The 21980-nt window shown below is 45.4% G+C and overlaps 1 protein-coding gene across 1 annotated transcript in view; it reads left to right on the top strand.

Moving 5' to 3' along the window:
- PRKX (protein kinase cAMP-dependent X-linked catalytic subunit) overlaps positions 1-21980 on the top strand; it is a 68040-nt gene that overhangs the window by 41645 nt on the left and 4415 nt on the right. Inside the window, exons 4-8 of the mRNA XM_035114637.3 lie at positions 4601-4720; positions 17815-17910; positions 19183-19240; positions 20278-20355; positions 20868-21018. Coding sequence (XP_034970528.3) covers positions 4601-4720; positions 17815-17910; positions 19183-19240; positions 20278-20355; positions 20868-20993 — 478 coding nt within the window. The 3' untranslated portion in view covers positions 20994-21018. The remainder of the gene's footprint in view (positions 1-4600; positions 4721-17814; positions 17911-19182; positions 19241-20277; positions 20356-20867; positions 21019-21980) is intronic.

Below are 21980 nucleotides of genomic sequence, written 5' to 3'. Positions count from 1 at the left end.
TATTAGGTTGTGTGTGCATTAAGTAAAACCATTGCTCATTATTACAAGGTCAAGCTCCTGGATAATCTGCCTTGTTGTGTTATCCTTTGTGCAACAGTCATGACTCAGTGTCTCTTGGGCATCTTTCGTCTCTATGCTTAGTGTGATTTACTGGGGAACTGAGGGGGATGAAGTAGGAGGGCAGATGACTAGAGAGCAGTTGCTGCTTGATTCATGCTGATAACATATTGCAGTGTGTGTGTGTGTGTGTGTGTATTTTTAAGGTTATGAGTGCCACAGTGTTTACAAAGCAAATGAAACTTTACTCTCTGGGTGAAATGCCATCCGGCAGATCGGCCTTAGGTTCTGAATGGCCTGTCAACAGCTAAGGTGTCTCTCTACCTGGAGGCTGAAACCATCACCTACTCACTGTGATAGTTGCCCGTTGCTGTGCAGAACACAGCTGCAGTCTTCCATATATTTTCATGAAAGTAAGCCCACTAAACGCAGAGAGACAGGGTTATTAGGTGAACAAGCCAGGGATTGCTCTATTAATCATTGATGGCTGCTGGTTGAGACACTGGCTGAAGATTGATAGAACACAGAAGGGGCCTGTGTGACACATTCACAACACTGCAAGCCCACCTTGGCAACAGATGCAACCAAGTTTTGCTCACCGCTGCCACTTCTACACATGGGAAAAGTTCACAAGGTATTATTTTCCTATGATCCAAGTCCTGCAGTGCTGGCTACCCAGCATCTGGCCATGAGAATGGACTGGATATGGGACGGTTTAATCCATATATGGCCAGCTAGCAGGTTTTGGGACTTGCAGTGGTGGCTTCAGCCGATGCAGAACATAATGTCCTCATTGGCTTGGATTGCAGAGCACATTGCACCAGCCACCTGTTAATTGGCTCCCCGTGCATGCATACACATGCCTGCCTATGAACTGCTTGTGTACTAAATGCTGCAGATACTACCACCTCTCTTATTTTACATTGCAGGATTTTAAAGCTAGCTGATTCTTGACTGTAGATGAAGATATGTGGGGGTTCACATTTCCGTTTCCCCTCCTTGACACGGCAAGTGTTTTAGCATCCTCGGGCAAAAAGGATGAGAGGGAGCTCCAGCTCATCCTCTGTAGAGGAAGGTAGTGGGTTGGGGATTGTGCCTATAGTTGCATGGAGCTTCAGAGGGCTCAGTGGAAATATGAAAAGGACTCCTCTCCCCCTTCCAGCTGCAAGCTACAGAGGAAGGGTGCGGCTGGAAGTTTTAGTAACAGGGGGTGCAGAACATCTCAATGCTCTGTACATTAACCTGGGAGAATGCCCCACTGGACACAATGGGAGTAATGTTTGAATAGACTTGTAGTCAAAACCTATGGACCCTTGAAGACGGATGTGCTTAATGACTGTCTTGGATTTTTTTATTTTAAAAAATCCTAGAGACTTGCTAAGTTCAGGATTTGAAACTTGTTGTGATGTGGGGTTCGTCACAAGCTCTCTTGACATAATATGCTGGAGACAGTTCTCTAGTAACATTTCTTTATTAAAGCAAACAAGACTGAGCTCTGAGGAGAGGAAAGCTACATTTATAGGGACGGGGGACTAGCTAGAAAGGGATCCATTTTGGAGGGAACAATATCAGGCAATCACAGTGCTGCCTTTTGGAGGAAACCTATAAAACAGAGGATCCAAATACAGCAGCTTAAATGAACCAATAGTAGCTGTACCTTCTGGAACCAAAAGGCAGTTACTTTACCCTAATGCAAATACAGACAATAAAGTCCTGTGACTCAATACACAACAAAACTATATTTAAGTGCTGCAGAATGCTTTGTTTTAGTGGGCATGCTTTTTTGGGGAAGAGGGTTTGAGCAGTGATAGGGTGATTATAATCCTGATAATCTATTTTGGTGTTTAATATTTTATTGATGTACAGTGGTACCTCGGTTTATGAACACAATTGGTTCCGGAAGTCTGTTCATAAACTGAAGCGTTCATAAACTGAAGCGAACTTTCCCACTGAAAGTAATGGAAAGTGGATTAATCTGTTCCAGACGGTCCACAGAGTACTTAAACTGAAGCGTTCATAAACTGAAGCGAACTTTCCCATTGAAAGTAATGGAAAGTGGATTAATCTGTTCCAGACGGGTCCACAGAGTACTCACCCTGAAGCGTACTTAACCCGAAGCATGGGTGTAATTGGTTCCGGAAGTCTGTTCATAAACTGAAGCGTTCATAAACTGAAGCAAACTTTCCCATTGAAAGTAATGGAAAGTGAATTAATCCGTTCCAGATGGGTCTGCAGCTTTCGTAAACCGAAAATTCGTAAACCGAGGTATTCATAAACCGAGGTTCCACTGTATTGAGTTTTGAATTTACTGTTGCTATTGGGCTGAAGCTCTTAGGATGGAAGGAGGTAAAAAAAAACCAGTAAGAGAGATTTTTTTTTAAAAAAAAGGTAATAACATGAGGAAACAATGTATCATAATTCAGAACACTTCATTCCTTCTAATTTGAATATACAGTTTTCCAGGATGGATGGATTTTAAGTGAAGGGTGGTTTATATCCAGATTTAAATTGCCAAGCAGAAATACTCATCTAAATACTGTACTTGATTTAAATCATTTTTTATTTTCATTTTTGCAATATCCTTATTTTATTTGAAACATGTTACTAGCCGGTTGCTGTAATAACTAAAACATGATTGTTTGTAAATAAATACTGTATAGCCTAAGTACAGACATTTTTTAAAAAAACAAACAGCAAGCATTTTAAGTAAACTTTCCTGGATTATGGTTAATTTTAACTCATTTTTAATCTTTTGCATCTCTTTTATAACTTCTCTGTACACAGCTTAGAAACTACAGTAGTAAGCAATATATAAAATTGTTGAAGCAAATAAATGCAACCATGCAACCATATTGTCCATCCCTGCAGTTCTTCTTAAAGTATCCTACCCAGTGTGCAAGCATTAGTTCTGCTATGATTTCCTGTTTTCAAAAGTTGATTGTGCAGCACTTCATATTGAAGAGTGATATTAAGTTCAAAAGTGCAGAAGTTGGTAAACGTCTAGTCAGAAGTTGATGTTGTGCCCTAAAAAGGTAGATTTGATCATTATCATTCTCATAAAGGAGGAAGAGGAGACCCACCACAGAGTATATAGATGGTCTTTTCAAAATCTGCCAGTTACCTAGAACAGGGAGTTTCCCGGAGCTTGGTCACACAAGCTCAAGGATTTCACAGATCCTTGTTTCCAGTTTCCTTGAGCTTCCTTGGGTTTGTCCTTGGTTCACTATACAGTGGTACATTGGGTTACAAACGCTTTGGGTTACAAGCGCTTCAGATTCCGCTAACCTGGAAGTAGTACCTCGGGTTAAGAACTTTGCTTCAGGATGAGAACAGAAATCGCGTGGCGGCGGGAGGCCCCATTAGATAAAGTGGTACCTCAGGTTAAGAACAGTTTCAGGTTAAGAACAGACCTCCAGAACGAATTAAGTTCTTTAACCAGAGGTACCACTGTAGCATTAAAATTATCCTTGTTTGCACAACTTTTGTCTGGGACTGAAGTAAATTGAACCTACCAGCAGAAAAATGCTCTCAAAATCTGTGTGATTGGCTTTTCTATTCCAGTAAAAGGATTCTCCCTCATTAAAACAGACCCATGTGCCTAAAAAGTAGCTTTTGTAAGTGGATTTGCAGAATCTTGGTGTATATTTTGAAGTAGAGAATAACATCAGGTTTTTGGTTAGTCTCATTTTGTCATTCATGCACTCACTGTCAACGGGACACATTCCTATTCCATACTAGATAGTTACAAATTTGGCTACATCATTGATTAAGATATATATTTTCTTCTTGTGCCAAGTCAAGGTCTTCTCTCTTTTTTGTAAATTGTGTTCAAAATGCCTAGCTTAATCTATTCAATACTTACTAGTGTAGCAACAGGTTAGGAACCTGATTGGAACGAATGGTCTGGTGGTCAAAGGTTTGGTAAATACCACGTGAAATCCCTGGGATAAAATCAGTACCATTTGGGTCTGGGTGCACTGTTATCCCTGAGCTGTGACCAAGCATTTGTGGCCATTTTGCTTAAGCCTCCTGCTTCAGGTGATAAAGTGCTCCTCTTTAACGTGCTCCGCTTAATCTGTGAGAGTTACTGCTCACTGGCTTTCAGTGTGGAGTATAAACATTTAGGAGCTTCCAGTTGTCTTACATTAAAGGAAATTCTAATTGTATTCACTTCATTTATTTATCTTTTTGTAATGTTTCATATACTGTCATCCATAACAATACCAAGGTGGTTTACAACCTTTCTTTTAAAAAATCAAATAAACAAAAATGTTAAACTTATATAAGCAGCATTACAATAAATACAAATCACCATAAATTCCGTAACCAGAACAGTTCTCAGAGCCTCATCAATTTTATAAGAGGTTATGCCATATATATGGTATTAGAATGTGGCTGTGATTGTCCTATAACTTTAAACATGCTGAACTCTTTCTGATTACAAGCCTTTAGTTCTTGGGTAGCCCATTTTCAATGAAAACTTAATCCATCACAAATATAAAATGTAATTTTAGCTTCCTGTTCCTTGTTATTATTTTCTTAGGACATGGACGCTCTGTGGGACCCCGGAATATCTTGCCCCAGAAGTCATACAGAGTAAAGGTCACGGAAGAGCTGTAGATTGGTGGGCCCTCGGCATTCTGATATTTGAGATGCTGTCTGGGTAAGTTGAATGGGGAATATAGAATTAAGTGAAGTACAGATATTTTTCGTCTTCTCACAGTGAACTAATATGGAAAATCTGGTTCTTTTACATGTCTCAGCATTGCTTGCGTGTTGTGTGGAAAAGCAATTTGGGAGACCGAAAAATCAGACTGTTCTGCACAACATCAACATATTTAACTGCACAGAATTCCCGTCTTCTAAAATTGAGATGATAAATATTTGTTTCCTTGTGAGAAAACAGTGCCTTTTAACATTCAGTCTCATGGTATTACGTATCCATGGGAGACTCCCACACAACTGGAACGACATTGAGTGACCTAGGCATACGGTTGGGACTAGATGTGTGTGCCTTTCCCATGCAATAGGTAGTGGCCCCTTCCAGGCAAGGTGCCAGTTTCATAGGATAAAAAGGTAAAGGGACCCCTGACCATTAGGTCCAGTCGTGACCGACTCTGGGGTTGCGCGCTCATCTCACATTATTGGCCGAGGGAGCCGGCGTATAGCTTCCAGGTCATGTGGCCAGCATGACAAAGCCGCTTCTGGCAAACCAGAGCAGCACATGGAAACGCCGTTTACCTTCCCGCTGTAGCGGTTCCTATTTATCTACTTGCATTTTGACGTGCTTTCGAACTGCTAGGTTGGCAGGAGCTGGGACCGAGCAACGGGAGCTCACCCCGTCACAGGGATTCGAACCGCCGACCTTCTGATCAGCAAGTCCTAGGCTCAGTGGTTTAACCACAGCGCCACCTGGGTCCCAGTTTCATAGGATAGAGCCATGTCATTGGTGCCCTCATATGGCTGAATTGTTTGTGGCAGGAGTAGGGGGCCTGTGGCTTTGCAGATGTTGTTGCATTGCAGTTCCATCATCCCTGATCATCAGCCATACTGGTTGGGGTTGATAGGAGCTGGAGTCAAATGACATCTAGGCCAGAGCTTTCCAAACTTTTCATGTTGGTGACACACTTTTTGGACACACATCATTTTGTGACACAGTAATTCAGTTTTACTAGCACACCGGAGGTCAAACTAACAGCTTTCCAGCCCCGGGAGTGTGGGGAGCATTCATGTGACACATCTACACACTGCAGCTGACGCAGTAACAAGTTGCAACACACAGTTTGGAAATCTCTGATGTAGACAGTCACAGGTTCCCCATCCCTGTTTTAGATATATCCTGTAGCCATGTTGTAGCCACCCATAGACAAATGCAAGAATATTTCAGTTGGATGATGATTCAGGGGCACATATATTAACTTGGAATTCAAAAAGAATCCCATGTTCAACACTTAGATCCACTTGTGTCTTTGGGTGGTAGGTTTCATGCCTTTGCTAACAAGTTTGAATAAAAATAGATCACACTTTTAATTTTTTAAAAAAATCAATAAATCTTTTAGAAACATTCTCACATTTTAAGAAGTTTTAACTCATCGGGCATGCTATTTGCAAAGTGAATCTGTTTTGGGAAAAGAGAACAAATCCCGTATTTCCATTCAGTTTTTCAGAATGAGAAGATGCATCTAATAGTCTTATTACAGGTAGGTAGCCATGTTGGTCAGCCACAGTTGAAACAAAATAAAAAATTCCTTCTAGTAGCACCTTAGAGACCAACTAAGTTTGTCATTGGTATGAGCTTTCGTGAAGTGAGCATGCAGTTGGTCTCTAAGGTGCTACTGGAAGGATTTTTTTATTATTATTCTGATAATCTTATGTTTCTATGCTAGATTGGGGCTCATGCTGTTTGAGTTTGTTGGACTTCTTGCTGGTACCTGTTTAATCAACATTTTTTGCTGCATGTACACATCTCTCTGTGTTTTATTAGAGCGAGAATACTGTATTATAATTCAATATCCCATAAATCCATAAATATTTGAATCCACTAGATGGCAGCATTTTCAGAATAATGCATAGATGATTTAACTACCTAGCTTTGTTGCAGAAAGGCTTTCTTAGAAATTTCCTACGCTAGTAAAAGATAAACTTGTTAAGCTGGCATTCGGATCAGATCAGATTTATCCCAGCGAAGTCAATAGGGTTGGATCCAAGTTAGCTAAACTATATTCTCATTGAGAAATCATGATTTCAGTTAAGCTAACTTAATCTAGATCTAATCCTTTGCATTTTAAAAAAAGATGGAGGTGCTATTATAAAAGAATTGTGTAAAGTAACATTGCTTAATGTTGCATTAGTTGCAGAAATGTTATGCATACCAGATAATTTATCCATGCATTTTCCCTTCAACTCTTATTATCTCTTAGAGGTAACTAGTAAGGCACTTCAAACATAGATCTGTGTCCTAAATGTGCACACCAGTTTTCATTCCTACAGTTCAAGCGATGTTGGGTTTTGTTTTGTTTTTACAAGCAAACCAGCTAAAAATATGGTCAAATTTAAGGCAGTAATGTACTTAATCAGTTACAAACAGTTCTCAGGAATCAGTGCAAAAATCTGTTTGGTCTTAAATATTAAGAATAATTCCACTGAATAATATGGATTCATTAGGTTTCTGACAGAATTGCATGCTTTTCATAAATGGTCTAAAATAGAGAGCCTGTGCAGATAAGAGTTAAATGAGGCCTGCAGTCTTTTACTTTCCTTTTTCCTTTTTCTTTTTTACTGGCTTTGTCTTTCTTATAGAAGAACTTTCTATAAAAAGATAAAAACAAGTCAAACCAACATGTGGTTTGCTAGTATCAAAGTACTTCCTGCAAAAACATTACTGTGAATCTGTTATACAAATCAGCTAAAGAGGCACATACATGTTTTTTTAAAAAAATAGAAGCAATTTCCTAAGTAGTATTTCTAACACACCCACACGATGTTGCCTGATTAAATCCACATCAAAAGAATATTATACCATAGGCTTTTAAAGCTGATCTGAGCTGTATCTTACTCTGAATTATGTTTAAGGAATCTGAAAAGCTTGCTTGCTGGAATCTTCCATTAATAAAGAAAATTCCACTTCTGCTTTGGCTCACAGGTCCCAATACTGCAGTCAGAAGACGGCACACTAAAAAAAAACCAATTCCTAAACTCCAGCTGTGCTTGCCTGATACCAAACTTATGTGACAAAGGAAAACATTATTTAAAGGGAAGGGCAGGCTAGAGGGACTTGTTAAAATCTGGAGAACTTCAATTTTTATTTAATTTGTTAGCTCTCTCAATTGCATCAGAATGTTTCAATGCGTGACAGCAACCTTTTGCATGCATTATCCCTGAACTGGAAGATACGCTAATGATATTTTGACCTGTAGGCAATACTAGAGCAGAGTTGGGAGCCTTTTTGGGGCCAGGGGCCACCTTTCCTTCTGGGCAGCCTTTTGAGGACCACATTCCAGTGATGAGTGAGGCCAGAGGCAATACAGTCATACCTCTTGTTATGGACTTTCAGCTTACGAACGCGGCACACACACATGTGCAGAAGAGGCGCTCTAGTTGTGAACTTAACAGATTAAGTCCACAACTAGAGGTACCACTGTAGTGGATGGAGGAGCAACAGATACACATTCCCCCCTTTTTACAGTAGCCTGGTTTCTACAGACACCAACATCCTCCTCCACCCACACAAGGAAAAGGCATTAAGAGTTCAAGGATACATTTCAGCCAGGCAAAAACTCACCCACTCAGAGTACAAAATGAGCATTGAGGGGTTTGGCTTGGGCATTTTTGCAGGGCAGACAAGAGAGACCTGTTGTCAGGGCCGTCTTAAGTATATGCATGCCTGGTTCCAAAGATCTGCCTGCCCCCCCCCCCCGGGTTGCCCAGAGTTGTCAACCGAGAACGCCACCTCAGCAACGATAGAGGAGCCCGAGGTGGCGACAGCAGAGCAAGGCCAGGGCCGGGCGCCTGAGGTGGGTGGGCAAGCAGAGCCCAGTACAACAACAGTCGAGCCCAAGGCAGCAGCGGCAGCGACTGAGCGAAACCGGGCACCTCGTGTGAGCAGCATGCACTGGGCGGGCCTCTTGACGGCCCGCCAATCCCAGGCACGCAGGAGGGTGGAGCTTGCTGGCCCCCTCAGTGCCTTGCTCACCCACAGCAGAAGGGCTGTGGCGCTCTGACGGGCTCTGCTCAGCTCAGCAGCCGCTGTCGGCTCTTCCCAATCCCCGGACTCCAAACCTCAGCCCCGGACTCTCAGCCTGCTGTCCCTGAGAGCCCAGCGCCTAGGTGCCCCGCACCCCTAGCGCCTATGGATAAGATGGCCCTGCCTGTTGTCCTGGGGAAAGAAGTGGCAATGTGCCTAGTGGGGCATATTTGGCCCTCAGGCCTGACGTTCCACACCCCTCTGCTTGAGTTCATATATGGAAGTGAAGACATGAGCACTTTGTAACATTCCATATCATAGAGTTGGAAGGGACCCTGAGGATCATCTAGTCCAACCCCCTGCGATGAAGGAATATGCAGCTGTCCCATATGGGGACTGAAGCCTTGGCTTTATCAGCACTATGCTCTGACCAACTAAGCTCTCCATTCGTATCATTTTCTTTTGCTGTTTTATAGTGGAGCCCTAAATTTGATGACTTGTTTCACAATGGTGGTGTTGTTTTGTTTTTTAAGGTGGTAACAATCTAGCTCTACTCATTGTCACATTGTGCATTTCTGGGGGAAAATGCACACAGTTATCTTGACCTACATTCTCTTGTCCCTAACTTGTTGTGGTGTTGTATTAGTATTACTCATAATAGGGTGGTAAGGGAGGAGAGGAACTATGGAACTATATCCTCTCTAATTGGAGATGACACACACACTTTTAATCCACCATTGTGTTTCCCATGAAAATGCAGCTAGGCTATACTGGAAGTAACCAAATTACCACGTTGGCATGGATGACTTTTGTCTGTATATATACAGTCGTACCTCGGAAGTTGAACAGAATCCGTTTTGGAAGTCCATTCAACTTCCAAAACATTTGGAAACCAAGGCACAGCTCCTGCGGCCTATCGGAAGCCGCAGAAGCTGCGCCAGACGTTCGGGTTCTAAAGAACATTCTTAAACCAGAACACTCACTTCTGGGTTTGCGGTGTTTGGAAGCCAAAACGTTCTAGTCGCAAGGTGTTCGACTTCCGGGGTACGACTGTATAAAACAATTCCTTACAAATGCGCTCCAATAAATTATGCTTTTTGCTGGCTACTCCATTCTTGCCTGCTTCCCAAACCAGCTTTTCTTCTTCACCTTACTTCAACAGTGTTCCTTCAGAGAAAAGCTTTTTTTAAAAAAATATGCAACAATGATCCTTGTGGCTCCAGAAATAAGGATTAGGACACTTTGGTTCCAAGTCACCAGCTAGGCTTTATGTGGGCTTTTTCATTTTTAATGTTTAGTTTTATGTAATTGTAAGAGCTATTCAGAGCTTTTAGAATGGAGCAAAGATACAAATGTCCATGATTAAATAAGCAAAAAGACAGAATTAGCTTTACAAGCATTCAGTTGAGCCTTTCCATTCTAACTGAAGAATAAAAAGGTAAAGGTAAAGGACACCTGACAGTTTAGTCCAGTCGAAGACTAAGGGGTAGTAATATTTCAACACAATTTATTCTGGTTATTAAGTAATTGTTTTGCACTATCTTCATTTTGGAAGAACGGCTGAGATTAAAGGACAGTGGCAAAACTATTGAATTAGCATATTTGCTTCATGCACATTCACTAAATGTATTGTCTGTTAACTTGGAAATGGTTAACAGAGCTACTTTAGGCAATCTTAAAGGCTTAGGTATGGTCAATGCGATTTCTGACCTTTTCTTCCTTTAAGCAGAAGAAATCTCCCCCCCCCCCCGCTTTAGCAATGCATTGGAACATGCAATTGGGGGGGGGTTGCTGTTTGAAGAGGCATACCCCGCGTTCTTTTGACCATGAGGAATTAGTTGAAAGATACTTTCCAATTCCACCTAACTGATTTGGAAAGAAAAGGTTTTTCCCGCCCCACCCCCACCCCCCACCCCAATAGCTGGTCTTAAAATAGTGTTAGCCATTAGACTGGAGTCGACTTCTCCAACAGTAAAACCAACATTTTCCATTTTTAACTAATCTATTACTACATAACATCAACCATTCCAAAATACCTATAAAGTTGATTTCTTAAATTGGAACAGCAGGAGGAATTATTCCCAAGATGGACAAAAATTACAAGACACATGAGGATCTATGGCTTAAAAACATGGTGTTTTGTTAGAGCTCCTTTATACTTCAGTGCTAAATATTTGTTCTAAGTTTATTAACTAAAGTAATATCCTCATGGCATAGATATGCTGCTTCACCAGTATTTAAAACATGCCACCCCAGGTCTTGCTAGCATAGTAAGTGTGAGGGACAGGGGATATCGCGAAGTCCCTCCCCTCCTGAGTTCAAGCCCGTCCCCGAGCAAAGGGGAAAGCAGGGAGAGTTCCGATTCCAGTGGGGAAGCAGGAAGTCGTGTCCGAGGCTCAGGCAAGGTAGAGGAGCCAGGGTCCCAGGTGGGACAGGAAGGGGCAAGCAAGGGGGGAAGACCCATCCCCCCAACTCCAGAATTACGCAGGAAGAGGAGGGGCAAGAGGATGGGTCTGCCAAAGCTTTTGTGTTGGAGAAAGACGCGCCAAAAGCCATTAGGAGGTTCTGAAACCGACTGACCACATCACTCCGTGTAAATAGCAATGACTTGAGCACTGTAAATACGCAGCACCAATAAAAGAATAAAATGCAGAGCTGCGTGGTGTCGTTACTCTGAAGTAGTCCACTCCGGCCACCGTGACAGCAACCTCCTAATCTTTTTTTGGGCTACTTTGGAGTTGCCGGGATGAGCGTGTCAGAGGCGGAGAAGTGGCGGCAGATCGCGGAGCAAGCCCAGCTAGAACTGCAGCAGCTATCACTGCAGGCGCAGGGAGAATTGAAGGCAGCTAAAGAGGAGACTAAGAAGGTCCAGGACGACAGGCTACAACTTGCGGAACAGGTGAGAGAGCTTCAGGAAAAAGAGCAGCAATTAAGGGCGGTGGCGGTAGACCTCCAAAACAAGCTGGATGCAGAGAAAAACAAGGCGGGAGGGGCACCCCAAGTCCAAGTGCTGCCAGGAAGGAGAGCTGGGACCCTAGTTAGCAAGTTCAATGGAGACCCGAAGGAATTTCAAGGCTTTGAGACTGAGATTGTGTATGCTCTTGAGCTGCACCACGATGAGTTCCCTGATGATGAGCACAGAGTAGCGTTTATTGTGGAGCACCTTACCGGGGCAGCCAGGGAGTGGCTAAGACCGTTAATTGCAACAAGGAATCCTTGCATGAAGAATGTCAAACTATTTCTAGAAGGTTTGAAAACGATGTATTCGTCCGATAGTCATATGGACCAGACTAAGGAGGAACTTCATAATTTACGCCAAGGAAATATGACAGTTCGCGCGTATTGGGCGAAATTCACCATGCTGGTGCACAGATTGGGGTGGGAACTGGGGTCCCCCCCAATGCAAGCGGCGTTCTACTTGGGGTTGCATGAGGAGGTGAAGGATGAGCTCTCGAGAGGTCCAAAGCCCAGTGATATGGATCAGCTGAGCAAAGCGGCTCTGGCGGTGGGGGTGAGACAGGAATCCCGGTGGAGCGACAAACAAGCAACGCGCGCAAAGCGGGCTTGGTTCCCACGGTCGCAGGAGAAACCACTCCCCCAACAACCCTTTCAAGCCACGCCTGGGGCCAGCCAGGACCAGGAACCCATGCAGATTGATAGCGCGCGCGCGCGGGCTTTTCAAACCCCAGCGGCGCCAAGACGCAAGGAGGGAAAGGGCGGGAATTGCTTTCTCTGCAACTCCCCACAGCATCTCGTCAGAGACTGCCCACATCGCAGGGAGTGGCAAGGAAGGGCGGGAACGGTGGTGCCCTCCCCCACTGACGCAGCACCACAGCAGGGAAACGGGAAAGCCTGGCTGCAGGAGACAAGGGGCAGCAGCCAGGCACAGTCAGCAGACAACAGCCCCAGCCCACCCACCCGCACAGAGAGGAGCAGAGCCAGCCCACCCCTCCCAGAGCAGGAGTGGTTCTAGAAGTCACGCTAACGCTCCCAAATGGCTATCCCCTGACAGTCCTTGCCTTAATTGACAGTGGTGCCTCAGCGAACTTCTTCTCGAGAAACTTTGCAGAAGAGCACCAGATCCAGCTTCTGCAGCTGGATTTTCCCCTTCACGTGGCAACCATTGACGGCAGAGAGCTGCTGGGGGGAGCCATCACTCATCAAACCCCCCCCCATGAGAATGACGGTGGGAAGGCACTCAGAGACACTGGCATTCAACGTCACCACCATCTCAGACCCCCCCATCGTCTTGGGCATGAGCTGGCTGGCGCGCCACGACCCCTCCATCAGTTGGCACCAGAGATGCATCACTTTTGGATCGGACTTTTGCCTGGAACATTGCATGCAGCACCAACCAGGGGAGGGGCCTCCGATAGCCACGGTGGCCACCATGCACGTCAAAGGGGGTGAGGCGATACCCAAGCCGTACTGGGACCTGCAGGAGGTCTTCAGCGAAGCGGAGTCCGACCACCTACCCCCACACAGGCCTTTTGACTGCCAGATCAACCTGGTGCCAGGGGCAACTATACCCCCAGCCAAGCTGTACGCCATGTCAGACCAGGAACTGGAGGATCTGCGCGCTTTCATCGACAAGAACCTCAAGCGGGGGTTCATCAGAGAAAGCAAGGCAGCAGGGGGCAGCCCGGTCTTCTGGGTGGACAAGAAAGACACGCAACAGCGCCGCCTGGTGGTGGATTTTAGACGGCTGAATTCGGTGACAGAGCCAGTGGCTTTCCCCATGCCCAGAGTGGATGATCTCCTGACAGCAGCACGCAGGGGCAAGATCTTCACCAAGCTAGACCTGAGGGGGGCGTACAACTTGATCAGGATCCGGGAAGGCGATGAATGGAAGACCACGATGTTCACGCCTCTGGGCTCTTTTGAATATCTGGTGATGCCCTTCGGGTTGCAAGGGGGCTCAGCCTGCTTCCAGGCCTTCATGCACCACGTCCTGGGGTCCCTCCTCTTCAAGAACTGCCTGGTCTTTCTGGATGACATCCTTATCTATTCCAATGACCCAGTGCAGCATGTGAAAGATGTCAGGGAAGTGTTGCAGCGCCTGAAGGAGAACCACCTGTATGTGAAGCTGGAGAAGTGCAAGTTTCACACCAAGGAGGTGGACTTCCTGGGCTACAAGCTGTCAGACAAGGGGCTGGCGATGGACAAGGACAAGGTGCAGGCCATCCTGGACTGGCACAGCCCCAGGACGCGCAAAGATGCCCAACGCCTACTAGGCTTCGCCAACTTCTACAGGAAGTTCATCAAGAACTTCTCTCGCGTTACGGCTCCCATCACTGACTGCCTGAGAGGCAAGCAGAAGTTCAGGTGGACACCAGAGGCGCAAGCAGCGTTCGAAAGCCTCAAGAGGGTGTTCGCCTCGGACCAGAACCTGTTCCACGTGGTCCAGGACGCGCCCCTACGCATTGAGACAGATGCTTCTGAGAAAGCTGTGGGCGCCATTTTGTTGCAACTGGACGCCAACAGGGAGTGGAGACCCTGTGCCTTCTTCTCCAGGAAGTTGACACAGCCCGAGCGCAACTACACCGTGTTTGACAAAGAACTTCTTGCGATCCACGCTGCGTTCAAACATTGGAGACACTTCCTGGTGGGCGCCAAGCACCCCATCCAGGTGTGCACAGACCACAAGAACCTGGAGTTCTGGAGAACTGCCAGGGTGCTCAACCAGCGGCAGATACGGTGGGCAGAGTTCTTCTCGAACTTCAACTTCTCCATACACTACATCCCGGGAGAGCAGAACGTCAGGGCGGATGCCCTCTCCCGCAAGCCAGAGTACATGGAGGAGGAGGAGCCACCAGCCCCAAGGCACATTTTCCCCCCGTCGGCATGGTCCTGCGGAGCAGCAGTGGTGAGCGAGGCAGAACTCACAGCACTGACGGCAGCGGATGACTTTGCCAACCGCATCTTCAGAGAACTGAGAGGGGGGAGGGAGCAGGCAAAAGACTTTGCAGAACGCAGAGGGCTGCTTTTCTACAAGGGTGCACTGTACCTGCCCACCACCCAGCTCAGACGTACGGTCCTCAAACAGATGCACGACAACCCAACGGCGGGGCATTTTGGAAGGGACAAGACCACTCACCTAGTCATGAGACACTTCTGGTGGCCAGGGGTGAGGGAAGATGTTCGAGACTATGTACGGGGCTGTGACACCTGCCAGCGGGCAAAGGTGGTCAGGGCAGCGCCACCAGGGTTGCTGGAGCCCTTAGCCACGCCACACAGGCCGTGGGAAGTGCTGTCCATGGACTTCATCACAGATCTGCCTTCTTCCCGGGGTAAGACCGCAGTGTTGGTGGTGGTGGACCTCATGTCCAAAATGTGCCACTTTATACCGTGTGCCAGGGCAGTCTCTGCAGAAGAGACAGCCAAACTGTTTGTTGATCACGTTTTCAGACTGCATGGATTACCTTTAAGGGTTATTTCGGATCGTGGCCGCCAATTTGTTTCCAGGTTCTGGCGGCGGCTCATGAACCTCCTGCAGGTGGAGGTCAGCTTGTCGACGGCTAGACACCCGCAGACCAACGGACAAGCGGAGAGGGTCAACGCCATTCTGCAGCAGTACCTGAGATGCTACGTCAGCCAGAGGCAAACGGACTGGGTGGATCGCCTGCCACTAGCAGAATTTGCCTACAACAATGCAGTGCACGTCTCCACAGGGGTGTCGCCCTTTAAGGCCAATTACGGGCGCGACCTCAGATCTTTCCCAGAGAGGGAGGGGGAGGAGGAGGAGGAGGGCCCACAGGCTGAGGATTGGGCAGAGGAACTGGAGACGGTGCACCAGCAGCTCAGAGAACACTTGGAGAGGGCCAAGGAAGCGTACAAAAAGGGGGCAGATCGCCACAGGCGACTAGGGGAGGTCATCAGGGTGGGGGACAAGGTGTGGTTGTCCTCGGAGGGCCTTCCCACCAGAGGGAGGTGCAAAAAGCTGGCACCCAAAAGGCTGGGCCCCTTCACGGTCACGCAACAGGTCAACCCGGTGGCATACAGGCTGGCACTGCCAGAGGACATGAGGGTGCATCCAGTGTTTCATAGATCGCTGCTGTCGCCGTACAGGGAAAGCAGCAGGCTCCGAGACAGCGAACAAACCCCCGAGGGAGGGGGGGAGAGGGAAGGCAGGGAGCAACTCAATGAGGCCACGGCCATCCTGGATTCAAGGTGGGGGGTGGGGGGACTGGAGTACCTCATGGCATGGGAGGATGCTCCACCGTCCCAGAATGAATGGGTCCCAGCCACTCAGATACAGGAGGAATTCTTGGTGGAAGAATTTCACGCCCTCTTTCCCCACAGACCCAAGCCCTGGCACATGGAAAGGGAGGGGGAGGAGGAGGAGGCACGGGAGAGCAGCTCACCATGGCGCTGGGAAGCGGAGTTTGAGGAACCAGAGGATGAGGTATGGGTGTCACCGAGATCCACCCAGTCAGAGGAAGGAGCAGATTGGCAGAACGTTTTTACCCCCACCAGCTCTGACGCCACGGACTTTTTGGGATTCCCGTCCGCCCAGGCGGAAGGGGGGGGCTCGCAGGACTGGGGGGAGGTATTCACACCAACGGGCTCGGAGAGCACTGAGTTCTTAGGCGTCCAGTCGTCACCGACACATGGGGGGGGCCTGGGGAGGGGTGAAGGAGAGCTTGGGAGGGGGGTGGATGTGAGGGACAGGGGATATCGCGAAGTCCCTCCCCTCCTGAGTTCAAGCCCGTCCCCGAGCAAAGGGGAAAGCAGGGAGAGTTCCGATTCCAGTGGGGAAGCAGGAAGTCGTGTCCGAGGCTCAGGCAAGGTAGAGGAGCCAGGGTCCCAGGTGGGACAGGAAGGGGCAAGCAAGGGGGGAAGACCCATCCCCCCAACTCCAGAATTACGCAGGAAGAGGAGGGGCAAGAGGATGGGTCTGCCAAAGCTTTTGTGTTGGAGAAAGACGCGCCAAAAGCCATTAGGAGGTTCTGAAACCGACTGACCACATCACTCCGTGTAAATAGCAATGACTTGAGCACTGTAAATACGCAGCACCAATAAAAGAATAAAATGCAGAGCTGCGTGGTGTCGTTACTCTGAAGTAGTCCACTCCGGCCACCGTGACAGTAAGCTTTATGATCAGACCCCTATTCATCACAAGCTAGCACTTAATAAATCAGACCTATTTCTTTAACAGATGCCCTGTACCTCAATTGTGAGGAATGCATACACCAAGGCAAAAAAAACCCCAGCCTGTTAACAAGAGGATTGACTTCACTGTGACGCAGGGTGCTTCAGAGGGCAAAAGTGAAGGCTGCAAGGCAACCCAAAGTGTTTTTAAAAAACCCATTCATAATTTTGTCACTCATTGCATGGTATAAGTGTACTGTCATTCTCTATGCTTTATGTATGTTTCTAGAATGTGTATTCTTTGGTTTACACCACGCCAAGGGACAGCAGAAATAGTCAATATGTGTATGCGTTTAAGAAGTCACTTTTCTGGATCTCAATAAGTACATAAATAATTACAGGTCTAATATTGGGAAGCAGATGGTATTTAAAATTTGTTGTTGTTGTTTAGTCGTTTAGTCGTGTCCGACAGGCACTTCTGTCTTCCACTGCCTCCCGCAGTTTGGTCAAACTTATGTTGGTAGCTTCAAGAACACTGTCCAACCATCTCATCCTCTGTCGTCCCCTTCTCCTTGTGCCCTCAATCTTTCCCAACATCAGGGTCTTTTCCAAGGAATCTTCTCTTCTCATGAGGTGGCCAAGGTATTGGAGCCTCAGCTTCAGGATCTGTCCTTCCAGTGAGCACTTGGGGCTGATTTCCTTCAGAATGGATAGGTTTGATCTTCTTGCAGTCCATGGGACTCTCAAGAGTCTCCTCCAGTACCATAATTCAAAAGAATCAATTATTCGATCAGCCTTCTTTATGGTCCAGCTCTCACTTCCATACATCACTACTGGGGAAACCATCACTTTAACTATATGGACCTTTGTTGGCAATTTAAAATTGTTGGTATTTAAAATAGGCTATGGCTTTTGCAATATACTTTTAAATATTTTTAAACTTATAGCTGTGTGGTTTTGTGTGTCTTCCTCCTCTTGATTAGGTTTCCTCCATTCTTTGATGACAACCCTTTTGGAATATATCAGAAGATTCTTGCTGGTAAAATAGATTTCCCCAGGCATCTGGATTTATATGTAAAGTAAGTGCATTCACCTTAATCACTAGGTTTATTCTGTTTAGGTTCTACCTTAGCATTACTTTAAAGTGCCATTCAAAGTACAGTGTGTGAAGCTGCTTGTCACATGCAGCCACTATTTATTTGTACAGTGCGCACTGTCTATGGATTCTGGGGAGAGAACGCTCTAATTTATATACTTGACATTAATTAAATTCTAGGGGGCTCTAATGTGAATTCAGAAAGCTTGCTCAGAGTTTTAAATATTTAACTTTAATTAGAGCTGAGCCTAATTAGTAGCATTAGTTCTGGTTTTCATATAGCAATTTGCATGTTTGATGAAGATTTCCACCCAACAGCTTAGCAAATCTCATAAAATCAGGGATTACTTCGCCTTCTATAGCTCAGACATAGCCTGTTTTAAAGACTCCAGGGAGCTGTGTCTTCCCTGAGCTAGCATATAGGGCACAGCTCAGGGAAACTGACAACCCTTGAGAACAAGGGAGGCGTAGAACCCCTGAGCTTTTCTGACAAAGCTTTGGGAAGCTTTCCAGTGTGAACTGAAACCTGAGCAGGATCTTTTTATCTATACTTTATGTAAGCAATCGGGTCATAGCCCTACTCAGCCAAATGGTCTTGAGAGTAGGGCTTTACAGAGAATATCTTAAAGGTGTCTGCCTGACCTTCACCAATTGCACAGTTCCTTTGCTCCTAAACCACTCGAGCAAGTATGGGGACCTCTCTGCAGGAAATGCCTCTCCCAGACCATGCCCCTCCCCAGTCTGCTGCAAGGATTAATAGAGTAGGAACTATATATTACATGGCTGAAAAATGATACAGCTATACTAGTTCAGCCGGTGGCAGCTGTGTGCTTAATATGTATTTATAAAGGGTCACTTAATCAAACTGGAATGCTGACTAAATGGTCTGAGTAAATCAGCGAAGAATTTAGTAATTGTGAAATATGTACCTGCCCTCCCCATATGTTTTTTTGGCAACTCAGTTTTCAGTTACTCTGTCTGCATCCCTGTCAAAGGTGTGTTGAAAGGTGGATTTATTGCTCACCTTCCCCAGCTGCACCCCAGTTATCTCAACTGGAGTATTAAGCATTGGAGGTTTGTTGCTCAAGCTACAATCTCTCTCCATTTGAAAGCTGACAACTGCAGGGAAAATGTTAGCCTTATTACATTACTACTACTACTTTCACTATTATTAGATACCTTTATATATTTTCTGTCATCATGAACTCAAATACAACTTCAACAATTGACTAATTTTTCCCCACCCCTTGTCCAGGGACCTTATTAAAAAACTTCTTGTGGTTGACCGAACAAGACGGCTAGGAAACATGAAGGTAAGCTTTAAATGCTACTTTTAAATCTCAGCACATCCTAACCATTGGCATAAAACGTTTTCCTTATTTTCGGTTTCCAGAAATGCTCTTTTTGCTTAAAACCAAATTCCACTACATTCGATTTATTTTGTGGAGGGGGGGGGGGGTCCTTATTAATGTATTCTTAAGTGTGGGAAAGCCATATCGTTCTAGAGTTAGCGGTGAGCAGTGGGGCTCAAGGCAGTGCTATTTTTCTAGAAAAAGAGGTGCCAGAACTCACCATGAATGCCTCCCTTGTTCTCTTATAATGGTAATGGCGCCCACCTGAGAGGTGCCGGAACTGAGTTCCAGCAAGTTCCGGGTGGATAGAAAGCCCTGATTCAAGATCCCTAAAAGAAAAAAATGGATTGCAAAAAGTTCCAAATAGGCATCTCCAAACTTGAGTGAATAGGTAGTAAATAGTTACAGGTAGGTAGCTGTGTTGGTCTGCCGTAGTCGAAACAAAATAAAAAAATTCCTTCTAGCAGCACCTTAGAGACCAACTAAGTTTGTTACTGGTATGAGATTTTGTGTGCATGCACACCTCTTCAAATACACTGAAACAGAAGTCACCAGACCCTTATATATATTGAGATGGTGGGGAGGGGTATTACTCAGAAGGGTAGTGGGAATGGGTGATTGGCTGATAGGTGTGGTAAACCTGTTGACGACTGTAGCATGTGGGTCTGCTACTTAAGGGTAAAAGAATCAAAACCTTACTCAGTATATGCTTTGTAGAAATCAGTCACAACCTCACAATACTACTTGCATTTGGTGTGTAAAAAAGGATGATTTGTGACCAGCAGAATCCAAATTGGTACAGGAAAAGCTGCTGGGGAATCCAGTTTTTAAGAGAGAACCAGGGAAAAAAATGGGGCAAACTGGAGTGTGTGTACTACAGTGTGCCCTCAAAATACAGATGGCAGAAATATATATGGGTCTGCATAAAGTGTTTGCTAGAATATATTTTGGCATATCCTGTCAGTGAATAAACATCTAACTTGATTTTTCTTCCAAAGAATGGAGCTGATGATGTGAAGAGGCACAGATGGTTCAGGTCTGTAGACTGGGATGCTGTACCACAGAGAAAATTAAAGGTGAATTGTGCAAAAACAAATGCAGCTTTGAGATAATTCATTATACTTCTGCTTCATTTGATTCTTTTTCAGCTTTTAAAAAAAAATCTGTTTGGAAGGTTGTCCTAGAATTATAGTGAAGGTCATATGCCTGAGTTCTTTATGTTGAAATCCCAGAGCCATCACACCAAACATTTCCCAAACTTACTACCAGTTAGGTTTCCAACGGGCAAAAACAAGTTAGTGATAGGACTCCCAGAAAGCAGGTAGGATACCCACCCCGCTGGAGCAAAGCAGATTTGGGTTCCAGTCAGAGCCTAGATAGGAACATAAGTTCCATAATGAAAGAAAGGTGGGATATAAATGTACTGTAATATATATAAATAACGACCAGGCCAAGCAGTTATGCTAAAACTGTGATAATGAGCCAACTTTATGCCGTGCAAAAAAATTGGTGAGGGGGGTGAAAAATTCTAGACTACTTCATTTGACATGGGGTTTAAATTTATTATTATTTTCCTTTTTTAATTTAGCCTCCTATAGTTCCGAAGGTATCAAATGATGGTGATACATCCAACTTTGAAGCATATCCTGAAGATGACTGGAACAAAATGCCTCCTGTACCTCCTAAAGATTTAGAAATTTTCAAGAACTTCTAAATGCGAGACACAAAATGTCATTAAGGTATTGGATACTCATCTTCCCTAAGTTCTACTTCCTATTTATTCCGTTATAACATCTATAGGAAAACTCTGGCACATGACCTAATTAGTCCCACCTTGCCAAGCCACACCTATCATATATGTGAGGCAGGTAAAGATGCAGCTGAGCCAAAAGGGGGCTTTGCAGGCACACAAAGTGCCAATGATCAGCTGATTGTCAGGGCTTGCAAAGCACTGAACCTTTGCCTTCATGGAGTTATTTCAAGACACATTGGTGAAAACAGGTCACCTGACATTGTGATGTCACACAATTGGCGGGTTGGTAGGCCCACTCACTTGTCAAATTTATCTGTTAGAGGTAAGGTCCAGTATACCTGAAGGAGCGTCTCCACCTCCATCATTCTTCCCGGACACTGAGGTCCAGCACCGAGGGCCTTCTGGCGGTTCCCTCGTTGCGAGAAGCCAAGTTGCAGGGAACTAGGCAGAGGGCCTTCTCGGTGGTGGCGCCTGCCCTGTGGAACGCCCTCCCAACAGATGTCGGAGAGGAAAACAACTACCAGACTTTCAGAAGACATTTGAAGGCAGCCCTGTTCAGGGAGGCTTTTAATGTTTAATAGATTACTTATTTTTCTGTTGGAAGCCACCCAGAGTGGCTGGGGAGACCCAGCCAGATGGGCGGGGTATAAATAATAAAATTATTATTATTATTATTATTATTATTATTATTATTATTATTATTATTATTATGAAATGAAAAGGATCAGATCCACTTCCTCTGCATTGTAAAAGCATCCATGATGATCTTGATGTTTTTATTCATTCCTGTTGCACTTAGGCATTTTTCAGCAGATAGCCTTTATGAATGTCCACTCTCGTACTTTATAGAATCACCTTGATACTGATTTTTCCTTTGGTAAAAAGTAATTCCTTGAGATAGGAATTAGGATAGGAAATAGGATAGTGGTTATTAGTGATCTTTCCTTG

This window comes from Zootoca vivipara, chromosome 4 (assembly GCF_965207765.1).
Source record: "Zootoca vivipara chromosome 4, rZooViv2.hap1.1, whole genome shotgun sequence".
Lineage (NCBI taxonomy): Eukaryota > Metazoa > Chordata > Lepidosauria > Squamata > Lacertidae > Zootoca > Zootoca vivipara.
Note: the sequence above shows the minus strand (reverse complement) of the source record. Positions and strands in the feature narration are given on the sequence as shown.